This window comes from Hypanus sabinus, chromosome 8, assembly GCF_030144855.1.
Source record: "Hypanus sabinus isolate sHypSab1 chromosome 8, sHypSab1.hap1, whole genome shotgun sequence".
In the NCBI taxonomy this organism is placed as follows: Eukaryota; Metazoa; Chordata; class Chondrichthyes; order Myliobatiformes; family Dasyatidae; genus Hypanus; species Hypanus sabinus.
Window position 1 is genome coordinate 40,535,960 of NC_082713.1, and position 16,026 is coordinate 40,551,985.

Below are 16,026 nucleotides of genomic sequence, written 5' to 3' on the forward strand. Positions count from 1 at the left end.
AATAGTGTATCACTCTGGAGGCAACGGTGCTATGGTCTCAAAAAAAGTTTTTACCCCTGAATGGATTGACCAAATGTCACGTCGGTGAAATGTTTTTGCACTGTATTTTCGTATATAGTTTATTTTATTATGAATAAAGCTTATTTTTGAACTTAAAAAGAAGCTCAATAGTGGGCCAAAACTGCAAAGTGATTGGAAATAGTAAACAGTTGACATAAGACTGCATACAAAAAAGCAATCAACCTCAGAAAAGATTTTAAAAATTGTGAAGAGTGGGATTTCTTATCATTCGCTAAATGAATTTAAAACTACATAACATTTTGTGTGTACACAAAGCCAGTTCTCACTGGGTAGCTCCTGAGGTTGAGATAACTACCCTTTTGGGATTCCTAATCCCCTCAGAGCTCTTTCTTGTTACCTTAATATGCCACAACATCCCTGTATATATTTACCATCCTTATCCTTAGATATGCTTTATGACTAAATTCATAATCCCGCTTCTCGTCCAAGGTTCCTTACCCTATCTAACCACCCTTCTTCTTTCTTACTGCTCTCGAGCTCTGATCAACTAGTCCTTATCAATTCTCACAGCAAATAAAAAGCATTCTGGAAGTTGACAATCGACCTCCAGATTTTTAGTGTAAATGCACATCCTCTTATTCACTTTGGTGAAGCAGTAAGTCACTCGAAAGTGTGCACGTTAACAGATGCCATTTGCAGACCATATCTCAATGATTCTGGATTGGGAACAAAATAGATTGAAGTGTTTCCCCATCGTTCTGTAGCTGGATCCCACTCCAGCAGGAAGTCTGTCGGATAACAGTGGTATGTTGCAGCGAAGAGTATTTGTGCAGTTCCACTCTTTTCTTCCTCTGCATCAGCACGGTGAATCTGTGTTTGTTCATCGTCACGTCCCATCTTTAAGTAGATGAGGGTAGCGGTGAATTTAAGAACCACCAAATCCCTTGTAGTCAAAGAATTTGTAAAGTTAAAAATGCCACTTCATGGCTGATGCTGTTTCTTTTTCCTGGATTTGTTGCATTGTGAAGGTCGTATCTATTGCGTCAGTTAGTTGACACAATCCACCTTTCGGGAAAACACTTCAGCTTATTTCCCTATGACGGATTAGCCCGAATGAGTTTGTTTTCTTTCCTTATGGTAACAGCGTTTGCGAGGTGCCGGACACGCTCATCTCTCCCAAAAGCAGGGAAAAGGTAGGTTTCACATTTGAAATATCTGCCTGTAATATTCTAATACTACAACAGGGATTTTGCTCCAGAGGCTTTGTTGCTTGTTACTATTAAATGGTGGTGTTGATTTGTTGTTGAGCAGGGTTACACCAAAATGCAGCAGATAGAATACAATGGAACAGAATCAAGGTCATTAGGTGGATGATCTTGTTGCACTTTTATAAATTGTTTTTTTACGATTTACAAATTTTACACTTTTACATCACTGAATCGTGGCTGAAGGATGGTTGAAGTTAGGAGCTGAATGTACACGTCGTATTGGAGGGGTAGGAAGGGCGGCAGAGGGGCTGGTGTGGCTCTACTGGTAAAGAATGGCATCAAATCATTAGAAAAATGTGACATAGGATTGGAATATGTTGAATCCTTGTGGGTTGAGTTGAGAAACTGCAAGGGTAAAAGGACCCTGATGGCAGTTATACACAGGCCTCCCAACAGTGGCTGGGATGTAGACCACAGATTACAACAGGAAATAGAAAAGGCATGTCAAAAGGGCAATGTTATGATAGTCATGGGAGATTTCAACATGCAGGTTAATTGGGAAAATCAGGTTGGAAATGGATCTCAGGAGAGTGAGCTTGTTGAATGCCTTGAGATGACTTTTCAGTGCAGTTTCTCATTGAGGCTACGAGGGAATTGGCTATACTGGATTGGGTGTTGCGTAATGAGCCAGAGGTGATTAGGGAGCTTAAGATAAAAGAACATTTCTTGACCAAACGACTTGGGTGTATGTGTGAAAGGAAGAAGTTCCAGTATTAAGTGGTACACCCCAAGGCATGGTGCTGGGCCCACATTTGTTTTTACTTTACATTAATGACATTCATGAAAAAGTCACAAGCACCACTAGACTTTTTGTTGATGACTGATATACTGTCCAATTAAGTCAGCTAATGATGAAGATGCTCTCCAAAAAGATCTTGATGATATGGTTGAGTGGTCACAACAATGGCGCATGCAGTTCAATCCTTCCAAATGTGAAACCATGTGTGTCACCAGGAAGAGAAAACCAGGTAAAGCATCATATAAAATCCTGGGTATCACCCTTGAAGAAACCAAACATATCAAGTATCTTGGTATCAAAATCCAGAATGATCTGCGTTGGAATGGTCAGATGCATCTTGCAACAGGAGTCCTAAATTTTCTGAGACATAATTTTCATCATTGTTCAACGTCTGTCAAGGAGAAGTTGTTACTCACCTTTGTTCAGCTGGTATATGCAGCTGTTGCATGGGACCCATACACAAACAAAAACACTACTTCCATCAAGCGAGTCCAAAGACAGGCAGCCTGATTTGTCACAAATACCTATGAGAGAGAAGCAAGTGTTACACAACTTTTGAATTCATTAAAGTGGAACTCTCTCCAAGATAGACATGAAGCACACTGTCTGACCTGATTTTACAAAACGTTAAATGGTCAGCTTGATATAGACTACCAATCCTACACCAAACCCAACCTATTAGGAGCAGACGAGGGTACTCATTTCAATTTGAAATACTAACTACCAAGTCAGATGTGTACAGCAATTCATTCTTCCCCCGCACAATTAAAGCATGGAATAATCTTCATCCTACCATAGTCACACAATCAAACCCAATTAAATTTAAGACAGCTCTTCTTCTTCAAAAATCTCCTGAAGTCCACCCTCTGGCACCTCCAGTTTAAATTCCTTGTGGAATATTTTGGAGGACCAAGAACCAAGTACTCTTAGGAGGCAGTGATCACAATATGATTGAGTTCAACTTGAAATTTGATATGGAGAAAGTCTGCAGCAGCAGCATTTCAGAAGAGTAAAGGAAATTACAGAGGTATGAGAGAAGAGTTGGCCAAAGTAAACTGGAAGGAGATGCTGGAAGGTAAATAGCAGAGCAGCAATAGCATGAGTTTTGAAGAAAAATAAGGAAGGTGCAAGATAGATGTAGTCCAAAAACAAATAAATATTCAAATAGTAAACTAGTACAACCATGGCTGACAAGGGAAGTCAAAGCTAATGTAAAAGCAAAAGCGAGGACATAAAACAAAGCAAAAATTAGTGGGAAGACAGGATTGGGAAAATTTAAAAACCCTACAGAGAGCGACTACTAGAATCATTAGGAGGTAAAAGATGTATTATGAAAGCAGGCTAGCAAACAATAAAAAAGTAGATAGTAAAAGTTTTGTTAATTATGTACAACATAAGAGATGAGAGTAGATATAGGACTGCTAGAATATGAGGCAGGAGAAATAATAACCGGGACCAAGGAGAATACAGATGAACTAAATGCATATTTTGCATGTGTTCACTGTGGAGACACTAGCACTGTGCCAGATGTTGAAGGGTTAGGGAAGTGAAGAGGATGCAATATATATCAAGGGAGATGATGCTCAAAAAGGGTACAGAAGTCATGAGCCAGATGAACTGCATACTAGGGTTCGGAAAGAGGTAGTGGTAGAAATGTGGATCATTTAGAAATGATCTTTCTAAAATCATTGGACTCTGGCATGGTGCCAGAGGACTGGAAAACTGCAAATGTCACTCCACTCTTTCAGAAAGGAGGAAGACGGCAGAAAGGAAATTATAGACTAGTTAGCCTGACCTCAGTGGTAGGGAAGACGTTGGAGTCAATTGTTATGAATGAAGTTATGGAGTACTTGGTGACACAGGACAAGATAGGACAAAGTAAGCATGGTTTTCAAGGGAAAATCTTGCCTGACAAACCTGTTGGAATTCTTTGAGATTACAAATAGGATAGATAAAGGAGATGTAGTAGATGTTGTATATTTTGACTTACAGAGAGCCACTGAAAAGGTACCACAGATGACACTACTTACCAAGTTAAGAGCCCATGGTATTACAGGCAAATTTCTGGCATGGTTACAGCATTGTCTGATTGGTAGGTGGCATCAAGGTGGAATGAAAGGATCCTTTTCTGGTTGGCTGCCAGTGACGTGGTGTTCCAGAGGGGTCAGTGTTAGGACCACTTCTTTTTATGTTGTATATCAATGATTTATATGATAGAATAGATGGCTTTGTTCAAGTCAAGTCAAGACACTTCTTAGTGTCATTTCGACTATAACTGCTGGTACAGTACACAGTAAAAATGAGAACATTTTTCAGGACCATGGTGCTACATGAAACTGTACAAAAACTACACTGAGCTACATAAAAACAACACAAAAAAAACTACACTAGACTACAGACCTACCCAGGACTGTATAAAGTTCACAAAACAGTGCAGGCATTACAATAAATAATAAACAAGACAATAGGCACAGTAGAGGGCAGTAAGTTGGTGTCAGTCCAGACTCTGGGTATTGAGGAGTCTGATGGCTTGGGGGAAGAAACTGTTACATAGCCTAGTCGGGAGAGCCTGAATGCTTCTGTGCCTTTTCCCAGACGGCAGCAGGGAGAAGGGGTTGTATGAGGGGTGCGTGGGGTCCTTCACAATGCTGTTAGCTTTGTGGATGTAGCGTGTAGTGTAAATGTCCATGATGGCAGGAAGAGAGATCCCGATGATCTTCTCAGCTGACCTCACTATCCGCTGCAGGGTCTTGCGATCCAAGATGGTGCAATTTCCAAACCAGGCAGTGATGCAGCTGCTCAGGATGCTCTCAATACAATCGCTGTAGAATGTGATGAGGATGGGGGGTGGGAGCTGGACTTCCCTCAGCTTTCACAGAAAGTAGAGATGCTGCTGGGCTTTCTTTGCTATGGAGCTGGTGTTGAGGGAGCAGGTGAGATTCTCCGTCAGGGGAACAACAAGAAATTTGGTGCTCTTAACGATCTCTACTGAGGAGCCGTCGATGTTCAGTGGAGAGTGGTCGCTCCATGCCCTCCTGAAGTCAACAACCATCTCTTTTGTTTTGTTGACATTCAGAGACAGGTTGTTGGCTCTGCACCAGTCCGTTAGCCGCTGCACCTCCTCTCTGTATGCTGACTCTTCGTTCTTGCTGATGAGATGCACCAGTCGTGTTGTCGGCGAACTTGATGTGGTTCGAGCTTGACAAGTTTGCAGATGATACGAAGATTGGTGGAGGAGTAGATAGTGTTGAGGAAACAGGCAGGTTGCAAAAGGACAGATTAGGAGAATGGGTAAGAAAGTGGCAAATGAAATACAAGGTTGAAAAATGCACAGCCATTCACTTTGGTAGTAGAAATAAATGTTCAGACTATTTTCTAAACAGGGAGAAAATCCAAAACTCTGAGATGCAAATGGACTGGGAGTCCTTGTGCAGAACACCATAAAGGTTAACTTGTAGGTAGCATTGGTGACGAGGAAGGCAAATGCAATGTTAGCATTCATTTCAAGAGTTCTAGAGTACATGAGCTGGGATGTGATGCTGAGGCTTTATAAGGCACTGGTGAGGCCACACATTGAGTATTGTGTACAGTTTTGGGCTCCTCATCTAAGAAGAAATGTTAGCATTGGAGAGGGTTCAGAGGAGGTTCATAAGGATGATTCTGGGAAAGAAAGGGTTATCATATGAGGAACGTTTGATGGGTTTGGGTCTGTACTCACTGGAATTTAGAAGGATGGGGGTGGGTGTGGGATCTAATTGAAACCTTTCAAATACTGAAAGGCCAAGTACAGTAGATGTGGAAAGGATGTTTCCCATGGTGGGGGAGTCTAGGATAAGAGGGTACAATGTCTGGATAGGTATATGAAGTTTCTTTAGCCAGAGTTTGGTGAATTTGTGGAATTCATTAGCACAGGCAGCTGTAGAGGCCAAGTCATTGTGTATATTTAAGGCAGAACATGATAGGTTCTTGATTGGACATGGCATCAAAGGCTACAGGTAGAAGGCTGTGGACTGGATTGGCAGAAAAGGATCAGCCATAATTGAATGGTGGAGCAGACTTGATAGGCCAAATGTCCTAATTCTGCTCCCAATGTCTTATGTCAAAGTAGGTTTCCATTATTTTCCAAGTGCTTCTACCAGTGCTCTTGGCTGGGGTGGTGCCTTGGGTATTGGAATGTGAATGATCTTGATAGAACCAAACAATCTATGCATTGAGGTTATTGGCCGATTAGCTCCATTTCCTGTGCTGCTTCCATCAATCATCTGTATCTATGGTCTTCAAATAGTTGATTTATTGTAATGTTTCCAATCCAATAATACCATGCTTTTACAGTGCAAGAACTCCTAGATCCCCGAGACAGTTTCATCTAACTAGTCTCATTGTATTCAGGTATAGAAAACCCAGAGTCTCTTCCATTTATCAGGTTTACACAAAAATAATGGCTGCTATGGTTAGATAATTTTGTGCATCTGTAAAAGCAAGCCCAGAAAAAGAGTAAGTTACAAAAGAAGAGACAAAACTTGGAAATAGAGGAAGGACGAGTGAATAGAGTTCAGAACATTGTATTTATTCAGCAACACAGTTGTACTGTCACTGTCGAACATTCATGCCTTGTTGTTGTAGCTAAAAATCTTGACATTTTAGGTTTGTAAAATGGAGAACAAGGGTGCAATACTTTACTAAAGCAGAAACATGAATTTATATCACACATTTCAGAATCCTTCAAAGGACTTACCTAATTTTGAAGAGTGCCACTGATACTTCAGTTCTTGGAAGTTCTGACTTCAGTTCTAACAATACTGTGTTCTTGTTTTCAAATTCTATCATGGTTTCACTATTTTCCATCTTAAGAACTTTCTCTTGGCTTCAGCCATCTGACATCTTAGTGCATCTTGACTTCCATTGTTTTCTGAGGCAGTCTGTCAGTATCAGGAATGATTTACTTCCATTTTGGTCTTATGGTTTCTGAGGACAAAAATGGGAATCATACTCGAGCAGATGGGGTGGCCAGTGGCCAATGGGGCAGGCAATTGGGTGGTTTCAGCAATGATTTGCACCATCTGCTCCTTATATAATGGCTGTTTTCTTTTAATTCATCAATCCGCATAACTGCCAATGGGAACTTAAAGATCTTGCCTGGGCATTAAGATGTGGACCCCCTCTGTAAAACTTGTGATGTTTGGATCATCTGCCCTACTTAACAGGTAATAAAATGTAAAACTCAAAATTATTAATAGTGATCCCACCAAATGAATGATCTGTCCAATTAAATTTACTATTCAAAATTGGCTATATTTCTCAGCCTCAATTATCATTCAATTGCTTGCTAGTGATGTTATGGGATATTTTTAAAATTAGCTTTTACTGAAATTAATAGAATTATATTAATAAGAGATATTGCTGGTTTATCTTCCAGGGAAGATTACCTTTGGGCCAACTATTGGGATTAACATACCGAGTATTGTCTTAATGCTTGAACCATAATTGAACAAACTTATAGAAACATTGTAAGTATCAGATTTATAAAGATTGTTTGCATTTTTGCCAAAAGCGGCACAGGTGTTTTAGTTCAATTAACCTACTTGTGTTTATTTACCATTGCTAGAAGTCTAGCTAGAGACTCTCTTCTTTTGTTCACCTTTTCCACCCCTTTACCTAAATAACTCCTTATCCTAGCTGTTTTCATCAGGCCATCAACCGTATACAGTACCTATCTAACTGGGTTTAGCCTCCGATGGTTCATGTTTCCTAACATTTCCTCCTCCTGGCTCCATCTGCCCATCATTTTACCATTATCTGGTTCCAGTCACCCCCACCCTCAACTCTATTTGCTCATCGTCACTCCCTCAGCTGGTTTCATTTATCAGTCTCTGTCTCACTCCTCCCTTCCCCTTATACACTCTCAGTCCTGATACAGGATCACAACCCAAATGTCCATTATTACTTTGGCTCCACAGATACTACTTGACCTGTTGAGTTCTTTCATTTGTTTATTTTTTGACTTATGCCTAATTTTAGCACTACTGGTGTACTGACCGACACAAGGAAGAATGAAAATGGAAGTATATTACTTCCATCCAATTTTCATGGGTCAGTTGAGGATTGATGTGGGCAGACCTAAAGTGCATATTCATTGTGGAAGTGTTAAACAGAAGTACATCCCTCACACCGGAAAAGGGAAATTGATGCATGCCTGACTTATTCACATTTTGCTAGCTGAAATAGTTGCAGATCATCAGTCCATTCCATTACCAGGCAAGGAGTTGTTTAGACTTCCTACATTACTAGGTGGCATGGCTCGAAGGGCTGGAAGGACCCACTCTGCCCTGTACCCTGATAAATAGATGCAATAATGCATTGGTTACAAAATTACTGATCATCTGCTTTTTGATCTTTTCAAATGCCAACATACCATTGCTAGGATCACTGGGCAGGTATTATGGCACAGATTAATATACATAATTAATAAATATTAAGATACTCTTGAGGAAACATTATAAACTTTGTTCCTCCTGTTCTATTGATATATTACAAGTTGGGACTAGGAGGGAAAGGGTGGAACCTGGCATTTCACAACACATTTTACTCTCTAATTTAACTTTGATAAATAGCATCCACCTAAAACAATGAATTACACAAATCCGTTTATTGGCACTCAGACTGCCTATTCAACACCTGACAGGCTTCCTGGACTGTAAATCAACTGACCTAATGACAAGATGCAAGCACATCAAGTTTCTTCTCTTCAACACTATCACTTCAATTAATTCATATTCAAGAGTTTGAGCTTCTACTTATAGCTCAAGAATGAATTTGCATAGAAGTATGCAGACATGGTCAAGAGGTTCAGAATGGGGAAGAAATGTGACTCTAAGTGACTTTGACTGTGCAATGATTGTTGGTACCAGATAGGATGATTTGAGCATCTCAGAAACTGCTGATCTCCTGAGATTTTCATGCACAAAAGTGTATAGAGTTTACAGAGAATGTTGAACAAAAAAAAATTCAGTGAGTGGCAGTTCTGTGGGCGAAAACATGTTGTTAATGAGCGAGATGAGAGAGGTAGAAGAGAATAACCAGACTGGTTCAAGCTGACAGGAAAGTGACAGTAACCCAAATGACCATGTGTTACAGCAGTGGTGTGCGGAAAAGCACCTCTGAACACATATTGAATTTTGAAGTGGAGGGGCTATAGTAGAACAGCACACCAGGTTCCACTCTTGTACCTAATAAAGTGGCAACTGAATAAAGTGCCGGTACTGTTAATGGTACAAGTCAACTTGTTGATTTTTTAGCCTCAGATATAACTTTCAGCTTTGCTGTGTGAATTTTAAGTGAAAATGAAGTGAAACAACACAATCACTGAAGCTGTGAAAAATAATGATTCAGTGCTACTGTTCATATTCTAACTTGTCCAAAAGGTTAGGTATCCATCGTCTTGTCTTGTTTTAAAATTCTAGTTTTAGTTATCAAACTTATTGTGTTCTCTGCTACTCCTGTGAACAGCACTTTTTACTGGATGAAAAATGCTATATAAATAGTTGCATTTGGAGTCTAACCCACATGAAAAGCAAATAGATTTTAAACAGTGGTGAACTTTAAGGAACTCATTTAAGATTGACAAGCATGATTGTTTAATACATGTCCTTTATTATGCAGTAATGCACTTGCCCATACACTGATTTCAGAATCAAATACAACCCTGATGAAACTTGCTAGTTTTCTAAGTTTACTAGTTACTTTGAATGTATAAATGATAACATATACAGGTTTCAATTACTCAAAAATATAATCTGCAAAAATGCAATACAACAGCGTAATTTTTATATGTTGCAATTCACATATTTTCTGTTCCCCTCACAGCATAAACTACTCTTAAAAAAAGAAAAGAAATTCCTGCACTTATTTACAAAGAAGCACCGATCCACAGTGCGTAATTATTTATTCAATACTCACTTCTAAGTGCACTAAAATCTAGGGTACTAACCCTCCACATTTCAGTGCTCACACATTTACCACAGTGATACATATAAATGTTGGAAGATTTTTTTTTATTAAAGTGATGGATTAACATGGGAAAAACCTGTTAAGGTGATGGAAAAGGTAGTTTATAGTGTGAAGGAAATTCAGCATTTATTTGTTTAAAAGTCATTGTTGTGGTGACATTTTAAAAATTGAAGACCACAATGAGGGAAGCATTTAAACAGCACATGGTTGGAATTTCAATAAAAATCATTCCTGGTTGGATGTACAGAAGTTCCTTGGTACTTTTAAATTTGCAATGGTTTACTGAAAAGGGTAGCAGCAAGTCAGTGTGCTTCATCGACATTAGAACTTAAAATGAACATTTTAGCAAAATATGTGCAGACAAGTGCTTTGAAAGGTGTTCCATGCAAATCAAAACTTTAAGAAATTATTGCAGCTTAATTATGTTTTTAAGACTGAGTCAATTAGATTTCTGATTGGAGAAAGCCAGAAAACCAAATTTATACCATATTCTGTTGGCTTCTTGCTCCATTGGCACATTTGTATTTATTTGCAATAATAGTAGTTCTCAACCTTAGAAAACATGTAAGGTTTCTTAATTCTAATGATAACAATAAAAAATCTGTGATCAAATGAAATTATTGTACACCAGTAAAACTGGCCCTTGCATATTGTAACTTGTCATAATTTGCTGATTTGTGCAATCAGAAAATCCAAATATTACGTACAATAAGCCAAGGTCAGGGTAGGGAAGTAGGAGGTATATGATCAATGGCAACATAAGAAACAGGATTCAAACAAGTTTTGTAAATTTATGTCCACAAATTGAGGGCTTCTACTTGGCCACTGGAAGGCTCTTGGCTCTATTGCATGTGGAATGTAATTTGCTATTACCACAAAATGAATATAATTAAAGTTACTTGTTATAAATCCATTTTAAAAAATAAATTACTTGTGCAAACTATGATTACATAATACTGAGCATAATTTGCAAGTTTCTGAGTTCTCAAGCTTAACTAGCTTGTCTTTCATAATTCTCTCCTTGCATGCAAATAGGAAGCCTGCAGGAGTCTCTAATTTTGAAGATATGGCAAATTACAGACTTCTAAAGTGATCTGCTACATGTTTCCAGTATTTTCTTTTTTAAAATTCATAATAACATTGATTGCTTCGAATATGCATTTTCATAAAACAGACCAGATCAGCCTCCACAGATCGAACTAGGATTATTTTATGATGCATTTCACACTAAAACAGAGCTAAGCATTCAGGAAGTTAGTAATTCCCAAATATTTGGCAACATGACATCATGTGCAGAATGACAAATGAAAAATGTTCAAAAATGATAAACACAGACTTAACTCATAAGGTCTTTCCTGCCTACTTGGTTTTCCTCTCTCTGCTGTGCCTCTCCACCAGCAACACCAACAACCCCTCTCCTTCTAACATAGGCAATTCAATGCAAAAAAAAATGAAGCAAGCTCAACAGTCTTCTTATTAACAGAAACAAAGATGCGATAATTTACATCACAATGAGGCAACTGTTATGAACAAAAATCTTTCTTTACATTTGAGAGCTGAAAGCAACAATATCTGCTGAGTTTCAATATCATTCTCAACACGAGTGCCATCTTGAACTATACAAATTATTTGATCAAGAATATTATACACTTTTAAAAAGACTTCCCTGGATATCTACATCAGCTAAGATGTTATAGAAACATTGAGTCCCTTTGTATTCCAGAGCACAATGTAAATCTACACATATCAGGCTATTGTCCAAATCTTGAAGTAACTACCTAGTGCTCCATGAGTAAATAGCATAGATTTTATTTTAAACATTAGAATAGCTATCACCTGCTTTAAAAGAACTGATTGTATATACTGTCTTAATTTTGTATACATAGATGAAAATCCAGAGAAAACTTAGTGCCAAAAACCAATGTATATTATTTTCCAATCCCTTTTTTGCCTCTTAACTCCACCAAAAGAAAACACGATGTAAAGCCCAACTCTGAGCAGGGGAAAAAATGTGGAGTAAGGAATGAATAGGGAAATTCAACATAAAAATCACCAATAACATTTAATTATCCCTTAAATAGCAGAGACTTCAGTATCTGTAATTTTAAAGATATATATTAAAATTTAGGTGGAAAAATTGACACTAAAAGGCATTAAATAGCAACAATGGAATACAGCCTTTCCTGATTTGTCAAAATGTCTTTAAATTTAAAGTAAAATAATCACATAAATGTGAACAAATATTACTGAGTTGCTATTGTAAGTTCAGAGATACCATAATTCTCTTACTTTAGCAGGATCTTATTTAGAAATTGTAAAGGCTTACTAATTACAATTGGATAATTTTAAGTTGGATAATTTTAAGTTTATAAAATATTGTAGATTCCAACTTACTTTAAGAGGCATATCATCAGAAAGGATAGAAAATATCAAGTAATACAATATGAGGAGGAAGGGGGAAGTTACTATTTCAACTTTGAGAATTAAGCCTTATATGTAGACTAACTTACCTCAGGCTGAAAATAGATAGGTGCTCATCTATAACTGTTTCTATCTAGGTTGCTGATTGAACAGTTAATCTAAATAATTAGGGCAACCGTTGCCCTCTGATTTTTTGAAATTGATTACCTTAAGGAATCCGAACTGAATAAGAATGAGTAGAAGAGTACAATAAAATTGAGCTTAAATAGATCCCTGTTGGAAATTTGCAAATCAATACCACATAAATGGTACTCAATCCCACTTAATACCTGTAATTTTTTATTCATCCTTCCTATAATTTGAACATTTTGTATTAAATAGCTTGATACAAAATATTTGCATATCTTCCTTTTGGTTAATCAATTCTTACCATACATTTCTGTAATTCCAGTGCTGAACTGTCCTTTTAAAAATTTATTTTGTTTGCAATGTATCCTCAAAAATCAAAGTTACAGTATTTGTAAGTTGAAACATTTATAAACAGAGCTTGTTAATAGTATAATATTGCCATAAACCCAATGAGGAGATGGAGAGGAGCTGGAGAACAGGAATCAAATTAAATTTCAGTCACCTGTCATGAACACCTTTAGTATAATCAAGGGGGTGTATCACCTTCATCTAGAGAATCCTTGACTAACTTGAGTTATAACACTAAAAACTTTTTTAAATTTTATGGATACAAGGACCTTGGAGAAAATGTACACACATTCAGAAATTGATAATTAACTTGGTTACAGTTGCTCTAAATGCACACAGTGCTTTTCAACAGATGTTCCAAGTAGTACAATCGTGATGATTTCCACAATTTGTTCCGTAGTCAACTGAAGCTAGAACATGCTAACCCATCAGATCTCGGTGCTGATGGTAAATTCAATTTCAGATGTATTTAGAATAAGCAGTCTCTAATTAAACCCTTTCCAAAATCCATCAAGCAGAAGTTGTGTGCTACATATTTCTTCAACCTAGTTTGCATTAATTTGAAAATGCTCAATTTCTAAGTCTTATCTTTAATATCAAGAAAAGTTGGTGATAACTTTTGAAAAACGTTCATTTCATGATTTGCAGTTGCTCAAAATAAACACCACATGTATATGTATACCTTCTTTTCACACATACTGTAAAATTAATACTCACTTTATGCACAGCAAAGCACAATGATATTCCCCAGTAACTTGCCTGACAGAAACAAAATCATGTATTACAATACACCCAGTCTCAAAAGGATGAAATTCTCCCAAGTTGATCAAAGGAACAGGGAAGTAAACAGCTGTCAATAGAAACTTTAATTTTCAATGTTGTGCATTGAAATACTTATCTGGTAGTAGGTTAATATCCAATTCAAGCACCCTGACAGGATCTAAGAATTGTTTAGGAATATGCTTGAATCCAATGATTCCTCTTCAGATTTCCATTTACTTGTTAATATTACTGGTAACTTTTATGTTCTTGTGATTAGATTCAAGAGTTGTTTCAATTACGTTCAGCAGAGAGAAAATAAACCACACTGAACAGGTCAATAAATATAAACATCATTTCAGGCCTGCTCACTCAGATAATGACCATTCAATACAGATCAGACTGTTTTCATTTAGCATTTCTCCATTAAAAAGTTAGATTAGGAAGCAGTAAGATAATGTAAATTCAGTGAGATTTTTAAAATGATGAATAAGCCCCAAGTCTTGGTCTGTTTTCATCTGCCTTCATCCAGATGTTTGGTGCTTACTGAAAACTCTGCGGTTGATACATCTTTGTTGTCTCTACATAAACTGCAACTGAGATAACAGAAAAAAGTGAGAATAAACTTTTAGCATGAAAAGTAATAAAGAAACTAGTTTGCAAATCTGTCAGCAATCAAAATTTGTGGCAAATACTTCAGTTGGGGGAATTGTTGCCAGTGTAATTAATGATATGAAATTTCTGCTTCTTACAAAAATTATCACATCATCTATGAGAATGACTGGATTTTTGAAAACTTAGGGAAGAAATTAATGACCTTGAATCTGTCCTTCATAATGAGGTCATAGAGTCAGCTCACCAAGTCCCTGCTAACCATTATGCATCCATTTATACCAATGCAGTTTATTGGCTCCACATTCCCATCAACTACATCCAGATTTTATTACTCAACAACAGATCAGTGACCAATTAAAGAAAACCTATAAAAGCAGAATGTGCAAACTTGATACAGACAACATTGGAGGTAAAGACTGAATGTGGTTCACTAGATCAATATGCAGTATTTCTGTGGACTTGGCTTCTGTGCTATCCTGAGTATTTGATGACAGATCATTTGAGAAAAAATGTCAGAAGAACTGAACAGCTCATGTTCAATGTTTACCTGAGCCCCATTAACTGGCGCAAAAGGATTAGTTGCCCTCATTACTGCTTGAGGATATATCATTGGCTGTTGTGCTACCACAGGCACAGTTCCCATTGCAGGTACCTGTAAGAGATTAAAAAGACAAAAATAATCAGTAAAAGAAAACCTACAATGATTATATGCAGCTATTAGGCAGGATAATCACATTAATATAAAGCAGAGAATTCAGCTTCTTTCTATCCAGTTTTGATGCAGTATTAGCAGTCATGTCTACTAATTTTAGAAGGTTAACTCTAGGGAATAAACAAAATTGATGAATAAATATTCACAAAGAGTTTGCTCAGTTATTTTTACAGATTGTATTTGCTAATAACAGCAGAAGAGGCAATCCAAACACTTTGGTTGAGAATGCCTTTTTAAGTACTAACTTAACCTTGTACCTTTGGCACTCCCATACTCCAGATGACCACCCCGCCACTTCCATATCACAATTCACTGTGGTAGTAGCAAGTAGTTCTTTCAGGAATGCACAGATAATAAGCACTCCTGAGACAATTCAGCCCAACAATCTACATTTGAATCAAGGAAGAATGGAATCCAATATTGTTATTGATAGTACAGTTGGCCCTCCTTATCCGCAGAGGATTGGTTCTGGGACCACCCCCCCCCCCCCCCCACCCCGCAGATAACAAAAAACGTGGATGCTCAAGTCCCTTATTTAACCCATCTCAGTGCTGTGGACTTGAGGACCTGCCGCCTGCAGTGTTTCTGTTCTGTTGATGGAAAACGATCACGATTGAAAATAGAGTGGAAATAATAAAGCAATTGGAAAGAGGTGAAATGCCATTGGTCATTGGAAAAGCATTAGGCTACAGTCAGTCAACGATCAGAACAATTTTAAAGGATAAAGTGAGAATAATGGAGCATGTGAATGAAAGCCCTGCCCCAATGAAAGCTACAATTATTACTAAGCAACGCAGTGGTTTGATTATTGGAATATATACGTTTCTTAAGTGTTTTATATGCATAGAAAGGTAAAATATATACTAAGGCAAACGTTTGACTAACTGATGCTAAATAATAGCGGATGTACCTGTTCTGACTTACAAAATTTCTGTTTCTTTTGGGATTCCTGATCTGCAGTATGCACATCCTCCCATATACTTTAAATCATCTCTAGATTACTTATA

General features: G+C 37.5%; 1 protein-coding gene across 5 annotated transcripts in view; it reads right to left on the reverse strand.

Annotated features, from left to right (window-relative positions):
- Window positions 1-9,657: 9,657 nt before the first annotated feature.
- The window catches only part of si:ch211-200p22.4 (phosphatidylinositol-binding clathrin assembly protein), a 119,452-nt gene continuing 113,083 nt past the window's right edge, over window positions 9,658-16,026 (reverse strand). For all 5 annotated transcript variants that reach the window (XM_059977015.1, XM_059977014.1, XM_059977011.1 and 2 more), the window contains 2 exons: window positions 14,855-14,959; window positions 9,658-14,288 (listed from right to left, as the gene is read on the reverse strand). In XM_059977015.1, the coding sequence (XP_059832998.1) occupies window positions 14,274-14,288; window positions 14,855-14,959 (120 nt within the window). In that variant the 3' untranslated portion in view covers window positions 9,658-14,273. The remainder of the gene's footprint in view (window positions 14,289-14,854; window positions 14,960-16,026) is intronic.